A 25257-nucleotide genomic window follows, 5' to 3' on the forward strand; every position below is an offset into this window, starting at 1 on the left:
ATCAAGGAAAAAAAGGGGAGAGAAAAGACACAAAGTAGGGGGATTTAAATGATGTGGGGTGGGGCAGAAAGGGCGGCCAGTGAAGGGGGCAAGGCTGCCTACCTCGCATTTTGTGCCATGTCACGGTGTCCACCATGTGCATCTCACTAAAGGAAAAAGGTGCTGGTCTTGACACCATGATCCCGTGGCCTCAGAGACCACAGAGGTGAGAAACCAAGGTGCAGGGAAGGTTATGCCTTCCCTTGTCCAGAACAAGCTTATGGAGGAAGAATTCTTCTAAATTCCCTCCTTCAGGGGGAGCCCATGCCCTCTCTCTTACACAGTCTTGTGAAAGAACAAGTCTCCCAGATTTCCTCCCTAAGGAGATGTCACACTTTCTCTGCCCTGTGTAACCTCCTGGGAACAATTTTCCCAGATTCCTTTCTCCAGGGACATTTAGCACCTTCTCTGTTCTGTGCCTCCTCATAGGAGAATTCTCCCAGATGCCTCCAGGGAATTCCCTGCCCTCCCTGTCCTCCACAACCTCCCAAGGGGGAGCCTGAGGGCCCATGTGCCCTTTGCCCAAGGGCGTGGGGATTAGGACTCACACCCATACCCCATGAGTAAGTAGATAAGGATGGTGACGGAAAGGAAGACTCCGCGATGGGAGGAATGTCGGCAGAGGAACAGCACGAGGTAGCACAAGAGGCTGAGTAGCACAACCCAAACCATGTGCAGCTGGAAGAAGTGGTAAAGGCTGAAAAACCCTCCTGCCACGGTGCTTGCATGCTTCAGGTAGGATGGTAACCCTTTGGGTAAAAGAAAGAGAACAAGAAAGAGAAGGTTGATGGGCTGGTAGGAAGGGGAGGACAACCTGGGCAGAAAGCACAGCTTGGGCAAAGGCCTAGAGGTTGCAATGTGGTGTGACTAAAGGGGGCCCAAAGCACGTGCTGGAGAGCTGGAGAGGGTAGTAGGGCCTGGATTTAAAGATAAGAAACATCTATAAATGGCCTTTTGGGGATCCTGGAGGAAATCTCAATATCGACTTGGTTGAGTCTGTGGTTGTGGAGAATGTCCTTGTTCTTGGGGGCCACAAACTGAAGAATCTGGGGTGAAGTGTCATGATGTCAGCAAGTTATTCAAGTGATTCAGAAAGATTAGATAGAGGGATGGATGGATGGATGGATGGATGGATGGATGGATGGATGGATGGATGGATGGATGGATGGATGGACAGATAGATTGAGCTAATGCAGCAAGGTGTTGACTGTTAGAGAGTCTGTTGAGGTATATATGGGTGTTCATTGTACTATGCTTTCAACCTTTTGGTAGATTGGAAATATTTCAAAATAATAAAGCTGGGGAAAAATAAAACATTCATTTATGAAAGAAAAAAATTGTAAAACCTTTGGATCCCAGATTTCCAGAAATCTCAGCATCCTATAGGGAACTTGGAATCTTATCATCTTAGGGCCCCAGAAGCCTGCTATGTTTGTATAAATGCTCCAGAATCCTAGAATCCAGAAATCTTTTCATGCCCTGATTCTATAAATCCCGAATGCCACCATTTTGGAATCCTAGAATGTGGAAATTTCAGTTTGCCAGAATCCCTAAACCCTGGTAGTTTAGGATTCCAAAATCCTGTGACATCAGCATTTCAGTATCTTATAACCTTGGGATATAGACGGTATAGACAGTTTAGGATCCCAAGATCCAGGGACCTCACTTTTCCAGAATCCCAGAACTTAGAACTATTGAAGTACATGGCTTGACATGGTAGGGCATGGCTTGGCATGGTGTGGCATGGAGTGGCTGGGCAAAGCAAGATGTGGTGTGCAAAGCAAGATGTGGTGTGATGGAATAAGGCTAAGTAGGCCTCGTGGGATATGGTGGGGCTAGACATGGTGGGGCCTGGCTTGCCATGGCAGGACATGGCAGCGTTAAGGTGTGGCTTGGCATGGATGAATGTGGTAGGAATGATATGGCCTGGTGTGGCAGCACATGGTGTGGCATGCACTTACCAAGCCTCCAGAGCAGCCGGCAGGCGAGGCAGATGGCAAGGAGCAGCCAGATCTGGTCGAGGCCCTGCTGGGCAGTAGGCAGGAGACAGCCCTGCAGCAGTTGCTGGAAAAATTCCTGGCGGCTGAAGGTGGCCATTGTAGACTCCCAGGGAGGAATGGACAGACCTATCAAAGAGGGGAAAGAAAGGGAGCAGAGATATCCATGGGGCAGATCATGCTCAAGGAATGAACTTGGGCACTCGGATTTCAATCTGGGGCTGCCCAACCCATGTAGAGACCGGTACTGGGGGACTGGAGGAGGATGTTAGCATCAGGTACATCAGACCGAGCAGCCAACTGTGTCTGTGGGGAGATGTTTTGGGCGCACACACACAGCCTGTGACCTGTGGTGAATGAAGAAGAACTATGTCTCTTGATGCTGTGAACCGTCCAGATCTGACGGTGACTGAATGATGTATACATTCTAAGCCTGTATATCAAATGGGGGGGGGGGTGCCTGGTTTCCAGGGTAGAACCAGTTTGTATCACTCTGTGGAGGGCTGGAAGGAGGATCTTATGATATTTGGGGGTAGTGTGCATATCTCCTTGTACGGATGGAGGGTGTCCTGTATCCCCGTGCGTCCCATCTCACCCCTACCAGGCCTCTTGAGGCTGCCAACAAAGCCCTGCCTAGGTCCAGAGGCTGCAGGGAGGTAGAGGTGTCAGGGGGAGATGGTCGATGGGGGTGTCGGAAAGGTAATGGGGAGGAAGCCCCAGGAGCTACAAATATTGGCGCAGGGAAGCCGGGTCAAGGATGGGAGCGGGGGAGCCACACGCGCACTCTTGGCGACCTACCTGGCAGGAAGGAGCCCGCGGTCCTGGGGGCAGGGCACGCACCTCCGCCACCACAGCCGCTGCCTCCTCCCGGCAGCCTCCCCCGCAGGCCGCAAGGCCGGTACCAGCTGTGGCTCCCAGGGCCGTGTGGAGTGCGGGCCCTTTAAAAGCCGGGGAGGCCCGACCGGCGCCTCGGCCAATAAGAGGGCAGGAGCAGGGCGGGGACTGGGAGGGGGGAAGCAAGAAGTTACCGTGAAGGAGGAGCGGGAGGGTTGAGAGGAGCGGGAAGCCGGCAGACGTAGGCACGCAGAAAGTTCGCGCCCTCACATTTCCCGCCTGCTAATGTTTGAGGAGCCCCTGAACCTTTGTGTTGGTCGAGTCTCTGGCCCGCCAAGAATAAACTTTGGAATCGCAAAGTTTCTAATCCTTGGAAGCCGAAATGGGAAAGATGTGGGAGGGAGGAGAAGGAAAGCCCCCTTCTCTCAACGACTCATCGCGCACATTCTCAACACTATGGTGCCCCCATTTCACAGATGGGAAAATAAACTGAGGTCTCTCCTTACCCATCCTTTGCGGGAACTAAAGGAACTTCAAAAGCTCCCCCACCCCCAAGCTTTCTTTAAATCTGGTGCCCGGGGATTGCCAGAAACACTTATATAAGTAATGACTGTGTCACCTAGGATCACGAATTAGGCACCTGTGCTTCCTCCAGGGACTTCCTGTGGGCATTTTCCATGTCACTGAGAACTGATTTGATGTCTTAATTCCCCAAAGGACTTCATCGGGCATACTTTTTCTTTTTCAGCTATTAGTGAGTGCTCACTGTGAACCTGAAGAAGGCTACTACAGAGCACAGATCAGGAGCATTTATAAAGCACAACACAGATTTGTATTGGGCTGTAGTTTCGCCAACGCTAAGGATTTATGCAGCGCCTGCTGTCTGCACACCCTGCAGTGTCTGGGCACTTCACTCTGTCACTAAGCTGATGAAGGGTTTTTTTTTTTTTTCAAAGAAGGGCCCATTTTCCCAAGGAAGCGTTTATTGGACAACTACTGGACATGCCAAGGATCGTGAAGACAGCACAGGACTGGGCAACGTTTCCTTCTGTTACACATAAGGACGCCATGAATGGAGCTGACTGGACAGCAACTAACAACAACTGGATGCTAAGCCATGATATAGAAGGGAGGAGGAAGCACAGGTCAAGCCGGACCTCGCCATGACCTGAGGAGCTAAGGAAAGTAGATTCTAATCAGATTAACGCCTGCCTATATGGAGCTCCGCAAGTCATGTCCACTCTCAGGCTTCAGTGTGCCTTTCTGTTAAACAGAAGAGTGCAATTAGCAGGTCTTTGCTTGGAAACACCAACAGCAAGCGAAGAGGGATGTATAAGTCTCCTCTCTTTAAAAAAAATTAACATGAAGTTAAATGGAGTTTCAGCTCATAAATTAATATTCATGTATCACAAATGGAAAATATTTAACACAGAATATATATAGTGGATAATTGCATAGACCAGATGCATGAATACCAATTCCTTTTCTTAACAGCAGAGCCCTGATGGCTCAGTGGTTAAGAGCTCAGCTGTTAACCAGAAGATTGGCAGTTCAAATCCACCAGCCGCTCCTTGGAAACCCTATGGGGCAGTTCTCCTTTGTCCTATAGGATGACTATGAGTCGGAATTAACTCAGGTTTGGTTTTTTGGTTTTTCTTAACAGGAGAATACAGGCCATAAGTTTTATGAATTAGACTTCATTATAATTTTTTCCTCAATTTTCAAACTTACATAGAGTCAACAATGACCCCCCCCCCCATATATCCATCATCCAGATTCAACAACTGTCAGGATTGTATCATATTTGCTTTGTCTACTCTCCTTTTTAACTTTTTCTTATTTTTCCCTTTGCTGAATTACTTTAAAGCAAATCTTAGATTTCTCCCCTACAGATGCATCTCCAAGAAATACGGCCTTTATTTTTTTAAACATAACCCCAATGCCATCGTCATGCCTAATAAAATTTAACAGTTAATTTCTTAGTTTCACTCAGTCCAGTCAGCTCTTACTCAAATTCTTCCCATTAGACACTTCATTCTGTGTGTGTGGTGGGGCGGGGGGGATGTTTTCTGATGTATCCCAAGCACCTAGGACGATGAATGCCTAGCACACAGTATGTCTTCAATAAAAATGTATTAACTGATTGAGTGAATATTGGTTTGTAGGAATTATTACATTTTTTCACTTAATCCATACATATTCCAGTATGCTTCTCTAAGAGATAAGAGTGCTTTTTAAAAAATAACCATAATATCATTATCACACCTAAAAAATTAACAGTACTTCCTGAATAACATTAGATATTGGGACAGTGTTCAAAATTTCCTGTCTAAAAAATTTTTAATAATGTTTTGTTATTGTTCTAATCAGGGTCCAAATAAGGTTCACACACTGCAACTGATTAATCCTCTCCTTAAATCTCTCTTAATTTATAGACTCTCCCTCCATCACACTCTCTTTTATTCCTTACAAGTTATTTATTGAGGAAACTGGGTCATTTATTCTGTAGAGTTTCCCACGGTCTGGATTTTGCTGATTGCCCCCTGAGGGGCCTTTCAACTTATTCTTCTGTCCCCCGTATTTCCTGTAAATTGGCAGTTAGATCTAGACGCTAGATCAGATTCAAATATGAAGTTTTATTTTCTTTTAGACTGACTACTGAAATGATTAAATTAAAAAAAAATACACATTAATGCATGGAATGAAAGAATCCCACACTTCCTTATTTAACACAATTCCATCCAGTGTGTACTTTTTTGGTTCATCCATGTGGTTAAGTGTACAAATAATTTATTCATTCTCATTGCTGTAGGTACTTTATTGTAGAGCATAACACAATTTATTATCTATTCTACTATTGAAGGACATTTGGATTTTCTCCCTTTTTGAATATTATAAATAGTGCTCTTATGAATATTCATGTTGAGCCACAGAATACATGTATCATGAACTTTACTAGATATTTCCAAATTACTCCCCGATGTACTCATTTATACTTCCACCAACTATATTTGAGAGCTGCCTTTCTCCACTCGATTGCACTGGGTTTTTTCTTCTCCACATCCTTACTTGGAATTATGAGACTGTTTAATGTTTGGCAAGCTGGTGGGTATGAAATGGTACCTCATTGTTGTTTTAATTTTGCATTTCCCTAATTACTAAGGAAATTGAATTATCTTTGTATACATGTTGGCCATTTCTGGTCTCTTTTCTGGGAATTACCTATTCATGTCAGTTGCCCATTTTTCTGTTGTTTGTCATTTTCTTATTGATTTGTAGATGTTCTTTATATGCCCTTGTTATAGATTGAATTGTGTCCCCCCAAAATATGTGTTGAAGTCCTGATTCCTATACCTGTGGATGTAATCCTATTTGGAATTTGGAAATAGGGTTTTCTTTCTTATGCTAATGAGACCATATCAGTGTAGGGTGTGTCCTAAACCTAATCACTTCTGAGTTATAAGGAGCAGCATAGACCCAGAAATAAGCAAGCACAAATGAGGGAAGACAGATGCCTCATGGAGATAACCAAGGAATAGAGAATGTAAGGTTACAGAAGCTGAGATAAGGACCTTCTCTCAGAGCCAACAGAGAGAAAGCCTTCCCCTATAGCCAGTGCCCTGAATTTGGACTTCAAGCCTCCTGAACTGTGAGAAAATAAATTTCTGTTCTTTAAAGCCACTTGTGGTATTTCTGTTACAGCAGCACTAAGAAACTAAGACAGTCCTAAAATCTAGATACTAATTCTTTGTCACACACATCAAAACACTAGATGGAAACAATCTAGTCCATGAAATTCAAGGTCATACATAGTGAGGATCTTCCAGTTTGAAATATTTCTGGCAGGTGCTGTAGGAAAGGAGGTCGAGAGCAAGTCTCTATTTTGTTTCATACTTTTGTCACTGGAGCTTAGTAGAGAGTGGACCAACTTTACAGCTTTCATGGTCATTATGAGTTATAGTTTCTGGGGCATTTTAATTAAAGAAATACAAATCAAAACAATGAGATCCCATTTTTCACTTATTGGACTGGCAAAGAAAGGCCAAGCCTCATAATAATAACATATTAATTCTCTCTCTCTATATATACATATGTATATACATGGAAACCCTGGTGTCATAGTGGTTAAGACCTATGGCTGCTAACCAAAAGGTCAGCAGTTTGAATCCACCAGGTGTTCCTTGGAAACCCTATGGGGCAGTTCTACTCTGTCCTATAGGGTTGCTATGAGTTGGAATCGACTTGACAGAAATGGGTTTGGTTTTTTTGGTTTATATATATATGTGTATATATGTATAAAACCAAACCATTGGCGTCAAGTCGATTCCAAGGAGCAGCTGGTTGATTCAAACTGCTGATGGTTTGGTTATATATATATATATAACATTTTTTCTTAGCTATTTAGCATGAATTTCAACGAGCACATTTTCTTATATTACCACAGTACATTTTCAAAATCAGGGATTATAAAGTACTATTTTCTAATTTAAGGAACCCTGGCGGCATAGTGGTTAAGAGCTATGGATGCTAACCAAAAGGTTGGCAGTTCAAATCCACCAGGCACTCCTTGGAAACTCTATGGGGCAGTTCTACTCTGTCCTATAGGGTTGCTATGAGTAGGAATCAACTCTTTACAGAAACGGTTTTTTTTTGTTTTTGTTGGCACAGTGGTTAAAGCGGTCAACTGCTAACCAATATGTCAGTGGTTCAAACCTACCAGCCACTCTGCAGGAGAAAGATGTGGCAGTCTGCTTCTGTAAAGATTATAGCCTTGGAAACCCTGTGGGGCAGTTCTACTCTGTCCTATAGAGTCACTATGAGTCTTAATCAACTCAATGGCAGTGGGTTTGGTTTTTGTTTTGCTGTTTTTTTTCTAATTTGCAGACTGTATTCAGATTTTTGCCAATAGTCCCACTCATATCCTTTTATAGAAAAAGGAAATCCTAGGCCATAAGGTGTATTCTGTTAGTCTTCTTCAATCTGTAACAATGTCTTAGTCTTCCCTTAACTTTCATGATCTTGATGTTTTTGAAGAGCCTGGGCCAGTTATTTGGAAGAAAGTCACTCAGTTTGGGTTTATCGGATGTTTCCTCATGATTAGATTCAGGTTATACATTTTTGGCAGGAATTCTACAGAAGTGATGCTGAGTTCTCAATACATCAAGAAGTGCAAGATACTGGTTAATCCCAAAACTGGTGATAGTAACTTTGATTACTTGATTAGGGTGGTGTCTTCTGGGTTTGTCCACCATAAATTTACTGTTTTTCCCTTTGTAATTAATACGTATATTGTAGGGAGATACTTTGAGACCATGTAACTATACTGTTTTTCCTCAAACTCCACTCATTTATTATCCATTGGTGGTTTTGCCTGAAGCAATTACTACTATGATGGTGGCCAAATGGTAATTTTCTTTTACATGTATAGCTGGCATTCTACTGTAAGGAAGAGCTTTCCTTTCTCCTCCATTTATTTATTTGTTCATTTATTAGTTTGTATCAATATGGAACTCATGAATTCTTAATTTAATTTATAGGTTAAAATCAGTTACTATCATGCTTTTAATGGTCAAATTGTTCTAGATTCAGACAGTAGGAGTCCCCTGGAGCTGGCTTCTGTGTCCTTTTGACATGTCCCCATCATTTTTTGAGAACATCTTTTTTTTTAGGTCACATCAAAATGTTTCAGTCTTGTCATGTACTTTCCTAGTCTTGGCCCTGGAGTCAGCCATTTACTCAACAGCCTTGGTTTGTAGTCTCCAAATTATGATGTATTAGAGTTACCACAAACCGCACTTAAAACTCTTTTTTTTTTTTTTTGGTACATCTTATCATTAGCAATATGTACCACATGCAATGTTAAAATATATCTGCAACTTCATATGTAATGTTTCCAACCCCCAAAGACAAATAAAAAACAGAGTTATAAAGATACTGATAATAAAAGGCAATAATAATCAAAACTAAAAAAAAAAATGAGGTACTTGCGTCAGAACCAACTTACAACAAAGTTATAGGTACGGAATCCTGTCAAAAGTCAGGGACTATCTGTAGTGGAGAATGGCATTTAGGAAACCAAGATCTGAGCATTAAAAGTGCTCATTGCATGTGCCCAAGATCACACAGCTAGTTAACACCAGAGCTAGGACCAGAGGCCATATCAGGGCTGTTTCTAGTCCATATCCTTGCTTTCCTGATTTCGGGAAAAGAAGAACAAGCCACTTTAACCAGAAACCAAATTATTTATATTGGAGGCAGCTCCTTCCAAAAGTAGGCGTTTAATGAACTCTGCATCTGTTCTATGTGCTCATGCTTCCCTTTGATGTGATGTTTGCAGCAGTGTTACCTATCCCAAAAGTAAAGGGACAAAGTAATCCCTTTCCTGGATGTAATTTCAACTCTCAAAATGCCATGTAGCTTTATAAACACACTTCTGAATTTTCTGGGTTAATGTAATACTAACTCTATGGATGAATCAAAAATTATTCTTTGTTGGTTTTGAGCATTCTGTTCTTTTAAAGAATTACCTATGTAAGATCAAATTGACACTAGGAACTGGATAGGTTAGACGAAAAGCTTAGGGGACAGTGAGCTTGTGTTGATGATGGTGAAACAATTTGGAAAAGCGTGTTGAGAAAGGCGACACAACTTGAAGAATGTAACCAATGTCACTGAATTGTACATGTAGAAATTGCTGAATTGATGTATCCTTGCTGTGTATATCTTCATCAAAAATTAGAAAAAAAACTTATTTGTATTACAAGGTATTTTTATAGCTACAATGGGCATGTCTGATTTGTGAGCAGCCACTACATAGAATAATAAAGCTGAGGCATAAAGCCCTTGTCCAGGAATTAAAAAAAGTGCTCATTGCTTCTGGAGTATTGCTGATTCTAGGCTCCCTCAGTGGATAGAACTAGGGTATAAATACAGAATACATACACACACCTATACTTATTTATATCTGTATCTGTCTTTCTGTTTATATATTAAAATCCATGAATTCCTACTGACACCTACAATACCAATCCAACACCATAGTATTCATTCTAGCCTTCCCCCTTCTCAAATGTGAGAAACCCGATTCTCATTATCCACAATAATTTTACTTATTTCCTCAATTCTAGGATACACATTAAGTAGTTTCAGAATCTCTACCTTATACAACTGTGGAAAACAAGTATACCAACTAGAGTTATATATATATAACATATGTAATTTTTTTTTACACTTCTTCTTGTCTCTATTGTTGTTGTTAGATGCCATAGAGTTGATTCCAACTCATACCAACCCTGTGTGGTCCTGCACCATCCTCATGATTATTGCTATGTTTGAGCCCAATGTTGTAGCCACTGTGTCAATCCATCTTGTTGAGGGTCTTCCTCTCTTTTGCTGACCCTCTACTTTACCTGATGGATGCTGTGTTCTTCCACTTTTCCCCTTCAGTGAGGCTGTGTGATTCATTTGAAAATCAGTTAGGCTGATTTGCTTCTGTTTGTATTCCATTTTAGGATTTATCCCCATGCTTGTTATTTTTTTTAATTAGTTTTTTTTAAGTATGTGAAACATTAACATGGTTTTAAAAGTCAGAACTATACCAAAAAGTAGACTCAGAGAAGTGCCATTTCTCCATCCCATTCCTCTATCCTGCTTCCACCCACACCCCCTCTAGGCACCCAATCTCAGTTTTTGGGTTATCCGTCCTGTGTTTCTCTTTGTAAAGATGTTCTCGTTAGGTGCCATTGGGTCAATTTTGACTCCTAGTGACCCCATGTGACAGAGTAGAACTGCCCCATAGAGCTTCCTAGCCTGTAATCTTTACAGAAACAGATCACATCGTTCTCCTTGGGAGCCACTGGGCGAGTTTGAATCAGGGCTTCAAACCAGTTATTCACGTTTTCATCCTGCTGAGAATATGCATTTCTAACAAGTTCCCAGAAAGTTATACGTAAGAATCACCTGAGAATCTAGTTAAAATGTAGATTCTAATTCAGTATATCTGGGGTGAAAATGCAAATTCTCACCTAGGAACTTGTTAGAAATGCAAATTCTCAGCAGGACTGCAAACTGGAAAGAACAGGTTCAAACCCCTGGTTCAAACTGAAACCTTTCGGTTAGCAACTGAGTGCTTAACAATTGTGCCACCAGGGCTCTTTTTGTGAAGATAAGCAAATACATGTATGTTTTCTTATGCCCCCTTCTTTCTTACATGCAGGGTTGCAAAAAGGATACTTTTTAGTACTTTGCTTTTTTCACTTAACAGTATGCCCCAGAAGCCATTCCTTATCAGTTCATAGAGATCTTCCTCAATCTTTTTTACAGTTGCATAGGACTTCATTGTGTGGATGTACCACAGTTTATTCAACTACTGCCTATATCTAAGAACTGATAATATTTCCAATATTTTGCAATGACCAGTAAGGGGAACACCGAATACTGAAGTGCTCACAGCTTGACCAAAGTAAATGATGTCACTAAGAAGTACACAAGAAAAAGGAACATTTTTGGTAAATGCTATGACATGTATAATTATGCAACAACAGGAACAACAACCAAAAAATATATCAGTGATTACACATGTATGCATGTAAAAAAATGCATATAAAAAAATGCATATAGGTATGTATATATGGGTATATTTATATTGAAGTTGTCAAGGATTTCATTTTACTTGGATCCATGATCAACACTCACGGAAGCATCAGTTGAGAAATCAAAAGACCCATTGCATTGGGCAAATCTCCTGCAAAAGACCTCTTTAAAGTGTTGAAAAGCAAAGATGTCACTTTGAAGACTAAGGTGCGCCTGACCCAAGCCATGGTGTTTTCAATCACCTCATATGCATGTGAAAGTTGGACTATTAATAAGGAAGACCGAAGAAGAATTAACACCTTTGAATTATGGTGTTGGCAAAGAGTATTGAACATACCATGCCAAAAGAATTAACAAATCTGTCTTGGAAGAAGTACAACCAGGATGCTCCTTAGAAGCAAGGATGGCGAGACTATGTCTCACATACTTTGGACATGTTATCAGGAGGGATCAGTCCCTGGAGAAGGACATCATGCTTGGTAAAGTAGAGAGTCAACGTAAAAGAGGAAGACCCTCTACAAAATGGATTGACACAGTGGCTGCAACAATGGGCTTAAGCATAACAATGATGGTGAGGATGGTGCAGGACTGGGCAGTGTTCCGTTCTGTTGTACATAGGGTCACTATGAGTTGGAACCAGCTTGATGACACCTAACAACAACAACATATGTGTATATATGTGTGTGCATATATTGTTGTTGTTAGGTGCCATTGAATCCGTTCCAACTCAGAGCAACCCTATAGGACAGAGTACAACTTCCCCATAGGGTTTCCAAGGAGTGGTCGGTGGATTTGAACTGCCGATCTTTTGGTTAGCAGCCGAGCTCTTAAGCACTACACCACCAGGGCTCCATGTGCATATAGAGATGTATCTATATGTATATGGAGCTCTGGTGGCACAACAATTAAGAATTCAGGCTGCTAACCAAAAAGGTTGGCATTTTGAATCCACCAACCTCTCCTTGGAAACCCTATGGGGCATTTCTACTTTGTCCTATAGGGTCGCTATGAGTCGGAATTGACTCAATGGCAATGGGTTTGGGTTTTTTTTTTGTGTGTGTATATATATATATACGTGTACACATGTGCATGCATATATATCCATATACATAATAAACACATAGGGGTCAGAGTTACAGATACTTCTTAGACATAACCAAACACATCACAGGATTGGTTTTCTGGGTTTGAAGGCTCAGGACCACAGTTTCCTGGGACATCTTGGTCAGTTAGCACAACATAGTTTTTTAAAGTTTATGTTCTATTTCCTAGTTTGGTGAGTAGCATCTGGGGCCTTAAAAACTTAGAGTAGCCATCTAAGATACAGCTATCAGTTTCTTCTTGTTCAGAGCAAAAGAGAAAGAAGGAAACCAAAAACTCAGAAGAAACTAGTTTACAGGACTAATAGTCTCATCTACCCTGAGACCAGGAGAACTAGATGGTGCCTGGCTACCACTACAGACAGTTCTGATCAGTGCCGCAATAGATGGATCCTGATAGAAGGGGAGAAAAATGTGAAACAGAGCCCAAATTCTTAAAAAGTCCATGCTGTTCCCACTTCCAGGGATGCCCTTCCTCTTCATCTCTCCGGGCAAACACTGACAGATCTGTCAGCATTTAGGTAAAATGTCATTGTCATAATTAAATTTTCCCCGGGGTTTCCACAGCACCAATCACAGAATCAAGTAGTGAGACATGTGGTTGTCTCTCCAGATTGACTGGGAAGGCTTAAAGGGCAGGGGGTGGGTATCTGTGCTTCCAATGTATGCCACAAACCTGGATCCGCAACAGTTATCAGTTATGTAGGTGGATGGATGTGTGGGTGGGTAGATGGAAGGTTGGGTGGATGGATCGGTAGGTAGGTGGATGAAAGAGTGCAAAACTAGATGTGTGGTTGGGTGGATGAATTGTGGGTTGATGGGTGTGTAGGTGAATGGGTGAGTGGGCAGATGGATGGAAGAGTGAGTTGGTAACTATTCTAATGTTCTAACCTGTCCTATCTGCATCCTGGGCCATCCCTTCTGACCCTCTCACACAGAATTTATCCTTAATGGCCCAGAAAAACAGACCTCCCTCTTTAGAAGATCCTTCCTCAGTGTCGATGCTTGATGAATACACACATACACAACAGCTTTAGAACAGAGCTGAACTAACAGGCTGAAAACTGGACAGACAGATACCTTAGACGAAGGGAATGGCAGAAAGAGCCTAAAGCTCTGACATGCCTGAGCCTGGGACAGTCATCTGCCTTGAATGGAGGAGATATAAGATGGGAAGAAATTTGCTCTCTTCCTTGGGCTGCTTTTATGCTGTTAAGTCCGTCGAGTACTTGGGAGTCTCCCCACAGATCTATTGTATCCTTTTGCCACACTGCTTTAAGTTCCACCATTGGATTAAATAATTTCCAGTGAGGCTTTGCCTCCTTCAGACAGCTGTTGCTACAAACATAGCATGATGTCTCCAAGATTCATCCATGTTGTAGCATGCATCCGTACTTCATTCCTTTTTATGGCTGAATAATATTCCATTGTATGTATATACCGCATTTTGTTTACCCATTCATGTGTTAATGGACCCTTAATTAACCTTAAGGTTATGATTCAACTTGGCAGGACCATTATTCTCAGTGGTTTGGTGGTTACGTAATGATGTAGTTTGGCAGTTATGTGATGATGTAGTTTTGCTCCATTTTGTGATATACTGCAATCATCTCCATGATGTGATCTGATGTGATCAGCCAATCAGTTGTAAAGGGAGTTTCCTTGGGGGTGTGGCCTGCATCCAATATATAGGAATGTTCTGGCAAAGCTCACTGGATTTGCTTGCTCTGGATCCTGCATCTAGCTCATCATCATCTGACCTCTGGTTCTTGGGACTTGAGCCAGCAGCCTGCAGTACTGCCTGCTGATCTTGGGATTCATTGGCCTCTGCAGCCTGAGAGCCAGCAGCCTGCCAAATTACATGCCATGAGTTAGGAGACATCCAGCTTGATATCTGACCCACAGACTTGGGACTTGCCAGCCTCTACAACCTCGTGAGCCATTTCCTTGGGATAAATCTCTCTCTCCCTCGCTTTATATATATGTTTTGCTTGATGCTGTCAGGCCGGTTCCGACTCACAGCGACCCTATGTACAACAGAACGAAACACTGTCTGGTCCTGGGCCAGCCTCACAATTGTTTTTATTGCTTGAGCCCATTGTTGCAGCTACTGTGTCAATCCATCTTATTAAGGGCCTTCCTCTTTTTTTTTTATTGACCCTCTACTTTACCAAATATGATGTCCTTCTCCTGGGCCTAATCCCTCCTGATAACACGTCTAAAGTATGTGAGAAGAAGTCTTGCCATCCTTGCTTCTAAGGAGCATTTTGGCTGTACTTCTTCCAAGAAAGATTTGTTCATTCTTTTGGCAATCCATGGTATATTTAATATCCTTCTCTAACGCCATAATTCAAAAGCATGAATTCTTCGTTCTTCCTTATTCATCGTCCAGCTTTTGCATGCATATGAGGTGATTGAAAACACCATGGTTTGGGTCAGGTGCTCCTTAATGTTCGAGGTGACATCTTTGCTTTTCAACACTTTAAAGAGGTCTTTTGCAGGAGATTTGCCCAATGCAATGGGTCTTTTGATTTCTCCACTGATGCTTCCATGAGTGTTGATCGTGGATCCAAGTAAAATGAAATCCTTAAAACAACTTTAATCTTTTCTCTGTTTATCATGATGTTGCTGACTGGTCCAGTTTGAGGACTTTTGTCTTCTTTATGTTGACACATAATCTAATACTGAAGGCTGTAGCCTTTGATCTTCATCAGTAAGTGCTTCAAGTCCTCTTCACTTTCAGCAAGCAAGGTTGTATCACCTGCATATCGCAGGTTGTTAATGAATCTTCCTTCAATCCTGATGCCATGTTCTTCTGCATATAGTCCAGCTTCTTGGATTATTTGCTCAGTATACAGATTGAATAAGTGTGGTGAAAAGATACAACCCTGATGCACACCTTTCCTGACTTTAAAACATGCAGTATCCCCTTTTCCTGTTTGAATGACTGCCTCTTGATATATATATGTAAATATATATTTACCTTATAAAAAACCTTATATATATATATATATTAAACCAAAACCAAACCCATTGCTGTTGAGTCGATTCTGACTCATAGCGACCCTATAGGACAGAGTAGAACTGCTCCATAGGGTTTCCAAGGAGCAGCTGGTGGATTCAAACTGCCGACCTTTTGGTTAGCAACTGAACATTTAACCATTGGCACCACCAGAGCTCCAAAAGCCTACACCACCCGGTATTCCCACGTGACCTCCCATCCAAGTACTAAACAGGCCCAACCCTGCTTAGCTTCTGAAATCAGACACTTTACTGTTTTTGCTTCTATAGAGGACCCAGCCCAAGACACCACCTTTTGGCTATTGTAAATAATACTGCTATGAACACCTGTGTACAAGTATCTGTTTGAGTCCCTAGTATAAATCAACTTTTAATCTGTCATGGGAGGTAGAATTTTTGGTGTCTGAGAGAGATAGGGTAGGCACTGGGTTTTTTTTTATGGCATAAAACTGAGGACCTTCAAATGGTGGGCAAAGAGAGAACGAGGCTGCCAATGATCATACTTAAGGGTTCAGCAATGGCCTGCTGTAGTTGTCATGCATTCCTTTTGTCAACTCAGCACCCATTCCCTCTTCTACTAAATACCACCCTCCATTTTCTTTTTTTTAATAATAATTTTTATTGCGTTTTAAGTGAAAGTTTACAAATCAAGTCAGTCCCTCACATATAAACTTATATACACCTTACTACATACTCCCATTTACTCTCCTCCAATGAGTCAGCCCACTCCCTCCTTCCGGTCTCTCCTTTCGTGACCATTTTGCCAGTTTCTAACCCCCTCTACCCTCCCATCTCCCCTCCAGACAGGAGATGCAAACATAGTCTAAAGTGCCCACCTGATGCAAGTAGCTCACTCCTCGTCAGCATCTCTCTCCAACCCATTGTCCAGTCCAATCCATGTCTGATGAGTTGGCTTCGGGCATGGTTGCTGTCCTGGGCCAACAGAAGGTTTGGGGACCATGACCACCGGAGTCCTTCTAGTCTTAGTCAGACCATTAAGTCTGGTCTTTTTATGAGAATTTGGGGTCTGCATCCCACTGCTCTCCTGCTCCCTCAGGGGTTCTCTGTTGTGTTCCCTGTCAGGGCAGTCATCAGTTGTGGCCGGGCACCATCTAGTTCTTCTGGTCTCAGGATGATGTAGTCTCTAGTTCACATAGCCCTTTCTGTCTCTTGGGCTCATAATTACCTTGTGACCTTGGTGTTCTTCATTCTCCTTTGATCCAGGTGGGTTGAGACTCATTGATGCATCTTAGATGGCCGCTTGCTAGCGTTTAAGACCCCAGACGTCACACTCCAAAGTGGGATGCAGAATGTTTTCCTAATAGATTTTATTTTGCCAGTTGACTTAGATCTCCCCTGAAGCCATAGTCCCCAAACCCCTGCCCCTGCTTTGCTGACCTTCGAAGCATTCGGTTTATTCAGGAAACTTCTTTGCTTTTGGTTTAGTCCAGTTGTGCTGACCTCGCCCGCCCATATTGAGTTGTCCTTCCCTTCACCTAAAGTAGTTCTTATCTACTATCTAATCAGTAAATAACCCGCTCCCTCCCTCCCTCCCCCCTCTCGTAACCACAAAAGAATGTGTTTTTCTCTGTTTAAACTATTTCTCAAGATCTTAAAATAGTAGTCTTACACAATATTTGTCCTTTTGCAACTGACTAATTTCACTCAGCATAATGCCTTCCAGGTTCCTCCATGTTATGAAATGTTTCACAGATTCATCACTGTTCTTTATCGATGTGTAGTGTTCCACTGTGTGAATATACTCCATTTTCTTTTGATGACACATTTCATACCACCCTGATGCATGTAGTTCTGTGAGGCTAACTGCCTGTTTCAGAGCTCCAGGACTGGACCCATGACTAGTCTGGCCAATCAGAACAGTCTGTCACCCTGATCACAGGAATTGGTTCAGGAATGGGCATATGACACAAGTTTGGGTACATGACCTAAAGCTGGAATGAAAGGAAAAGATGTTTCTCTGTTAGTTGGGGCTCATATCTGTTTGGGTGTAGGTGGGGCATTCACCACATGAGGAGAACCTGCTGAGGGTGAAGCTGTCAAATAGAAAGCAGAGCCGACTCACAGAGAGAGGTAGAGTCCTTAGGCACAGTGTGCACCCTCAAAGCTCACTCAATAATTTCTTTTCTATCCTAAGCATTTTTACTTGTGTTTCTGTCATTTACAACCCACAGATCCTGAAGAATATGCCTACCTTCTTGCCCACTCATGCCCAGGTGGCTGCAATGGTTCTCAGCAATTCCCAGCTCCTAAGCACACATTGAACAGATGGGGAAACTTCACCCAGGGCACCCACAGTTACCTGTCAGGGATTCACCTCTCTTTGCACTCCCCTTCATTTGTCCTCTGGGCCCCAGGATCCCCTGGGTGGGAGCATGGGGGGCACCAGAAAGAGCAAACCAGGTATGTCCTTACTGACCAGGAATCTGTCCTCGCTGATCCATCAAGTGGGGAGAACTCGTTGGGTGTGTTATCCAAGGATGGAGTACCTGAGTCCTGCTAGGCCAGCATCTGGAAGGGATCCCAAGCAGCCTTTCAAAAGTGTCTGCCACTGGCAATTCTGCAAAGCAAACAGACCTAATGAGTAACAGCTGATACTTATTGAGCCCTTACGTGTACCAGGCTTTTTGAAGAACTTTATGTCCATCATCTTATTTAATCTTTTCCATACCACTATTTTTTTATAAGGCAGGAACCATAATTATCTCAACTTTATAAAGAAGCTGAGGCACAGCAGTTGAAATAACCTGCCTGAGACCAAAACCCTTCCCACAGCTATTACCAGGACAGCGGCCCAGGATGGCATTGGGGGCGGTTCAGCACTTGCATGTCCTAAATAACAAGGAGTCTGGTTCCTGGCCATAAAACTATGTGTGATCTTTCAGGTCTAATCATAGGCAATTACAAAGGCTTTACCTTGCAGGCCACATGAGCCTTGGTGCACAGTCAGTACCTTTCAGTCTCTAAAGGGAGTTGCAGTCAAGAACTCAAGCCCCCCCGGTCAGACATGCTCTTACACATATCTGCATTCCTAGCTCAGGCACTTCTTTGTGGGGGGACTCTGGCTGAGGCTCCTCTCAAGTGCCTCTGCCAAGACCACCTTATCAGCAGGACTTGAAGACACCTTTCTCCACTCTGACTGAGTATTCAATACGTTTTCATTCCTAGCCCTGCCCTCTCTCAACGTTCCTTTGAAAAGACACCTAGGAATAGTTTTGTCCACTTAAGAGTCTTTGACAATTTTTTCTGACAATGTATGGTAGCTGGACTAGACAGTGGCTAATGTAGGCTGAGAGTTTTTCCAGCTCAGAGACACCCCTGGACTGAGAACTGCTCAGCTTTGAACCCTTGGGGCTATGTCCACTTACTGAATCATTTCCTGACTTCCTTTGCCTTTAATGACCTGGAAGCTCAAGGCACCACTAGCACACATAGTGCCTTTGTGAACTTTAGAAAATGACACCCCTTCCTCCCGATGGACAGAGTTCCACGCCAAAACCCAGGCATAGCAAGAGGAACCCGGGGTGCATTCCAGTCCTACTTTCTGCCTTGGCCAGGTGTCTTTTGTCAGGGCACACTTCCTGCACAACTGCATAGTGGCCCTGCTGCTGCCTGACATTCCACAGTCAGTACTGCTGACCCCTGGAGGATCTAGGAGAAAGCCACCAGCCTGGGTGTTATGGACTGAATTGTCTGCTGCCAAAAGATGTGTTGCAGTCCTGACCATTATACCTGTGGATGTAATCCTGTTTGGAAATAGGGTTTTCTTTGTTTGCTAATGAGGCCATATCAGTGTAGGGTGTGTCTTAAACCTCATCAGCTCTGAGTTATAAAAAGAGCAGATAAGACACAGAGACAAGCAAGCACAAATGGAAGAAAGACAGACGCCAGGTGAGAATTTCCAAGGAACCAAGGAGGCTGGGGCTACACAAGCTTAAAGAGACAAAGATCTTCCCTCAGAGCTGACAAAGAAAAAGCTTTCCCCTGTAGCTGATGCCCTAAAATAGGACTTCTAGCTTCCTAAACTATGAGAAAATAAATTTCTGTTCTTTAAAACCACCCACTGTGGTATTCCTTTTATAGCAGCACTACGTAACTAAGACACTGGAGTTGAGACCAGAGGTGGTGGGGGCAGAGGAAGGTCCTGACCCTACACCTAGAGGGGCTTTTTAGGGGTGAATCTTGGCAAGATTGGAGTGCTGAGATTGGAAGGGGAGACCTGCCTTCTTCAAATCTCCAAACTACATCTGGGCCAACCAGGGTCAGGACGAGGCTTGGGGTCTCTCTGCCTCCCCTGCTGCAGATCCTCTTCACTAGTCTTCCTACACTCCCTCCAGGAAACCTGCCCTGGATCTCCAAGCACAAGTTCTCCTGATCTAAATCTCTCCCTGCTTCCTGGTACTTTTGCTTCATATCATGGTGGCTCATAAACATTGCTCATCTTTGCCAGCCTCCCGGAGTCGGAGTCTAATTCCACTGTCTCTGGATTGCCATAGTCTGGCACAGTTCCACTGAGTCTGGCACAGTCTCACTGAGGTGACATTTGAGCAACAACCTAAAGATGAGAAAGCAAGCCATGTGGCTATGTGCAGGGGGATAGCAGAGAGAGGGAACAGCCAGTGCAAAGGCCCTGAGGTGGGAGCCTGCATGGCATTTATATAGGACAGTGAGGAGGAGAGCCTTGTGACTGAAGTGGAGTGAGTAAGGGGGAGAGTGGTAGAAGGTGAGGTCAGAGAGGTGACCAGAGGGGGATAGAAAAAGGGAGGGGACTGACAGCTTAGGGCCTTATGGGCTATTTGACGTTCTCTCTGAGTGAGATGGGTGTGCAGAGAAAACCATGAGGGGATTCTGAGCAGAGGAGGGCTGCGGTCTGATTGAGGATTTAACAGAATCCCTCTGCCTGCCGAGGAATGACTGAGGGGAGGGGGTGAAGGCGGAAGCAGTGAGGAGGCCACTGCAGTAGTCCAGGCCAGCGATGATGGTGGTGGCCGTGGCTGTGGTGAGAAGTCAGTTTCTGGGTAAATTACGGAGGTGGAACTGACAGGATTTGCTGACAGTTTAGATGTAGAAGTAGGAGGAGGATGAATCGAGGGTGACTAGAGGTTTTTTCCCTGAGGAACTGGAAGGTGGAGTTGACATTGACTCAACTGGGTGAGAGACTGTGAGAAGAGCAGCCTGGGAGGGAAGACCAGGATCTATGTTTTGGACGTGTGGGGTTTGAGACTGTTAAAAGGCCCTGGGGGTCCGACAGGTTGCAGATACCCTCATCCTACCCTATGGCTCTCCAAGAAGGGAAGGGAGATCTCAGGAAAATCTTGACCCACATGTTCCCCGCCCCCCGCAGACGTTTTCAAGAATGCTCTCCGCCTGGGGACCTACTCAGCCGTGCTGGTCACATACGCAGCCAGTGCCCTCCTGCACGTGAGCAGGGTGGAGTGGGATCAGGGTGGAAGCTGGGGGGAGGGCAGGGCCTCCTTATTCACCTCATTGCCCTTCGCCCTCTCCCCCCAGGGCTTCAGCTTCCACCTGGCTGCAGTGCTGCTGTCCCTGGCGTTTATCACTTATGTGGAGCATGGTGAGTGCAGGGCCCAGGTGGAGGGCTGGAGCCACCATTCCCTGAGGCTAACCTGACCTCCTTACCTCCACCCACCCACTCCAGTCCTCCGGAAGCACCTGGCTCGGATCCTCAGTGCCTGCGTCTTGTCGAAACGATGTCCACCAGACTGTTTGCACCAGCATCGCTCGGTGAGGGTTCAGCCCAGACAACCAACCTCGTGCCCAAACACCCCCTCAAAAAATATTATCCTTTGGTTGCCATCTCATACCTGTCTCAGAGTTCCTGGCTTCCTGGCAAAGTTCTAGGTGTGGAGAAACAGTGATCAAAGCAAGCCCAAGTCCCAGCCCTCGTAGGGCTAACATTTTACTGGGGGTGACAGTAAATAAAAATAAGTTGGTATTATAAAAAAAAGTATTATAGTTTGTTAAATTGTGATTAGTGCTATGGAGAAGGGAAGGGGAATAGGAAGTATCAGGGAATAGGTGGTTTTGAGTTTCAGCAGGGAGGTCAGGGAGGCCTCCCTGATGAGGTGACTTTGAGTTCTTTAACTGAAAGAGGTGAGGGAGAGAACCATTCCAGGCAAGGGTAACAACCAATGTAAAAGCCCTGAGATGGGAGTGGGCCTGGAATATTTGAGGAACAGCCAGGTGGTCAGTGTGATCTGAGCAGAGTGAATGTGGGGTGGGAAGCATGGGCAGCGATATAGTCAGTGGCCAGCTCCTTTTGGGCCCTGTAGGTTATGGTTGGAATTTGAGTTTTGTTTTCCTTTGTTCATTCTTTTTGCAATTAAAGAAGTATGAGAGGCGGGGCAAGGATGGCGGAGTAGTCAGATGCCTCCCGTGAATCATCTTACAACAAAGACCTGAAAAAACAAGTGAAACAATTATGTTTATGACAAGCTAGGAGCCCTGAACATCAAAGGCAAAGTTAGAAAACGGGCTGAGCAGCAGGGGGAGGGAGAAACTGTTTAGAAGCAGAGAGGAGTTGTGAGACCTGAGTTGCTGGGAACCCTCAGGCTCCACTGGGCTGGTGGTAGCATTCAGCCGCAGTTTCCTCCAGGAGAAACAGCCAGCCACACAGCCTACGCATACCTCCGGAACCAGAGAAGAATGGAGCTCTTAGCAAAAGCTAAGGACTTGTGTATATTTGAATGTGCTCCCAGCCCCCAAGACACCTTCAGTGGCTGTCAATTTCCCTGGGCCTGAGATAGGTTCTGCCGCGTGCTCTGAGCCATTCTCCCAGCCTTGGAGAAGGAATAAATTCACAATTAGAGAAAAGACACTCTGCCAGCTCCACTAACCTGGGGAGCTCAGGACAGAAGCGACTTCTGTCCAGGTATAATCGATCCATGGACTTTGAATAGCTTTCCCCCCTGCATGGACCTGTGTAGGTCTATTTCAGGAGAACAGGCCCTTGTTGGCAGACTGCAACTGTTTCAGGTGTGCGGTGGAGAGGTGGGTGTTTGATGTTTGACACCACTTTGCCTATTAGGCAGGGTCCTCACCTACCCACATAAGGGGCCTAAGGACTGGTGGCTCCACCTATGTCACCCAGCCACCCAAGACAGGGGTCCAAGGATACATGGTACCTCCCAGTCCTTACAACCAAAAGCATTGGGTGCACATGGTCCGTCTGCAGAACCCACCCACCTGTGTGCTGTAGGGAACAGGGACGCACTTTCTTCACAGACACTCGGGGGATGGTTGTCAGCCCTCTGCTTTGTTCAGAGCGTGACCCCCTGCTGCAACCAGATACTGGTACCTATGCCAATCACCCCTGCCCATCTAAGACTATAGGACACAGCCTGTACCACACACTTGATGACCAACTATCTGGACACCTGAGCTGAATCCATACAAGAGAAGTGAATGGACTCCTAGCTCATATACCTGATAACAGTTCTAGCAATCTGGTGACAGGATGTTACGGCTTCAAAGGTGAAAATAATCAAGCTAGCTCATTGAAGCAACCTATTTGGGCATATCAAAACAAAAAGAAAGAAGCTAGGATACAGTAAAAAAAAAAAAAAGCATAAAAACATAAAACATAAAAAAAAATCTGGTGACAGGATGTTACAGCTTCAAAGGTGAAAATAATCAAGCTAGCTCATTGAAGCAACCTATTTGGACGTATCAAAACAAAAAGAAAGAAGCTAGGATACAGTAAACAAACATAAAATAAACTAATACAATAACTTATAGATAGCTCAGATACAACAGTCAATATTAAATCACATAAAGAAGCAGACCGTGATAGTTTCAACAAGCTCTCAAAACCAAGAATCAAGAGATCTTCTGGATGAAGGTGCATTTGTAGAGTTACCGGATGCAGAATACAAAAGATTTAATATACAAAACTCTTTAAGGTAACAGAAAAGAGATCAGGAAGGAGATCAGGCAATACGCAGAACAAGCCTAGGAACACACAGATAAAGCAGCTGAAGAAATTCAAAAGGTTATTAAAAAACATAATGTAAACTTTAACAAGCTGCATGAATCCATAGAGAGACAGCCACTAGAGATTCAGATTAAAAATAAAATTACACAATTAGACAACTCAATAGAAAGTCAGAGGAGAAGAATTAAGCAAGGGGAAGGCAGAATTCGTGTGATTGAAGATAAAGCACTTGGCATCAATATATTTATATTTGAAGAGAAATCAGATAAAAAGATTTTAAAAAATGAAGAAACCCTTCACGTGGGACTCTATCAAGAGAAATAACCTACAAGTGTGTGCAGTACCAGAACAGGGAGGTATAACAGAAAATATAGAGAGGATTGTTGAAGATTTGTTGGCAGAAAACTTCCCTGATATCATAGAAGATGAGAAGATATCTATCCAAGATGCTCATCAAACTCCACACAAAGTAGATCGTAAAAGAAAGTCACCAAGACATATTATAACCAAACTTGCCAAAACCAAAGATAAAGAGAGTATTTTAAGAGCACCTAGCGATAAACGAAAAGTCACCTACAAAGGACAGTCAATAAGAATAAGCTCAGATACACGGCAGAAACCATGCAGGCAAGAAGGCAATGGGATGACTTATACCAAGCACTGAAGGAAAAAAATTGCCAGCCAAGAATCATATGTCCAGCAAAGCTGTCTCTCAAATATGAAGGTGAAATTAGAACATTTCCAGATAAACAGAATTTTAGGGAATTTATAAAAACCAACCAAAACTATAAGAAATACTAAAGGGAGTTCTTTGGTTAGAAAATCAATAAAATCAAATATCAACCCAAGGCTAGGACACTGGACAGAGCAATCAGATGTCAACCCAGACAGAAAAATCACAAAAATAAATCAAGATAAAAATATGCTCAAAACAGGGAAACAGTCATGTCATTATTTAAAAGCAGACAACATTAAAACAATAAAGAGGAGCTAAGAAATGTAGTCATAGATCTTTCATATGGGGAGGAAGACAAGGTGATATAAAGAAATAAAAGTTAGGTTTAAACATAGAAAAACAGGGGTAAATATTAAGGTAACCACAAAGGAGACTAACAATCCTACTCATCAAAATAAAATACAAGAAAAAAATAGAGATTCAGCAGAAACAAAATCAACAACAACGAATAAGAGGAAAAGACAATATATAATGACAAACCACTCATCACAAAAAATTAAATGGGAAAAAGAAAATGTCAACAACACACAAAAAACGCATCAAAATGACAGCTCTGAACTCATACCTATCCATAATTATGCTGAATGTAAATGGACTAAATGCACCAATAAAGAGACAGAGAGTGCCCGAAAGGATTAAAAAACATGATCCATCTATATGCTGCCTACAAGAGACACACCTTAGACTTAGAGACACAAACAAACTAAAACTCTAAGGATGGAAAAAAATATATCAAGCAAAAAAAAAATAAAAAAAGAGCAGGAGTGGTAATATTAATTTTTGACAAAATACACTTTAAAGTCAAATCTACCAAAAAGGATAAGGAAGGACACTATATAATGATTAAAGGGACAATATACCAGGAAGATATAACCATATTAAATATTTATGCACCCAATGACAGGGCTGCAAGATACATTAAAAAAAAAACTCTAACAGCATTGAAAAGTGAGATAGACAGCTCCA

The 25257-nt window shown here is 43.2% G+C and overlaps 1 protein-coding gene across 5 annotated transcripts in view; it reads right to left on the reverse strand.

Annotated features, from left to right (window-relative positions):
- The window catches only part of PORCN (porcupine O-acyltransferase), a 35744-nt gene extending 14411 nt beyond the window's left edge, over positions 1 to 21333 (reverse strand). Inside the window, exons 1-5 of one of the 5 annotated variants that reach the window (XM_049872327.1) lie at positions 21242 to 21333; positions 18021 to 18161; positions 2001 to 2165; positions 596 to 788; positions 103 to 146 (exon numbers count right to left, since the gene is read on the reverse strand). In XM_049872327.1, the coding sequence (XP_049728284.1) occupies positions 103 to 146; positions 596 to 788; positions 2001 to 2165; positions 18021 to 18045 (427 nt within the window). In that variant the 5' untranslated portion in view covers positions 18046 to 18161; positions 21242 to 21333. Of the gene's footprint in view, positions 1 to 102; positions 147 to 595; positions 789 to 2000; positions 2166 to 2834; positions 4625 to 16419; positions 17061 to 18020; positions 18162 to 21241 lie in introns of those variants that run through there. The other 4 variants (XM_049872324.1, XM_049872323.1, XM_049872326.1 and 1 more) reach the window with 4 other exon arrangements.
- Positions 21334 to 25257: the final 3924 nt, after the last annotated feature.

Source organism: Elephas maximus, chromosome X (genome assembly GCF_024166365.1).
Source record: "Elephas maximus indicus isolate mEleMax1 chromosome X, mEleMax1 primary haplotype, whole genome shotgun sequence".
Lineage (NCBI taxonomy): Eukaryota > Metazoa > Chordata > Mammalia > Proboscidea > Elephantidae > Elephas > Elephas maximus.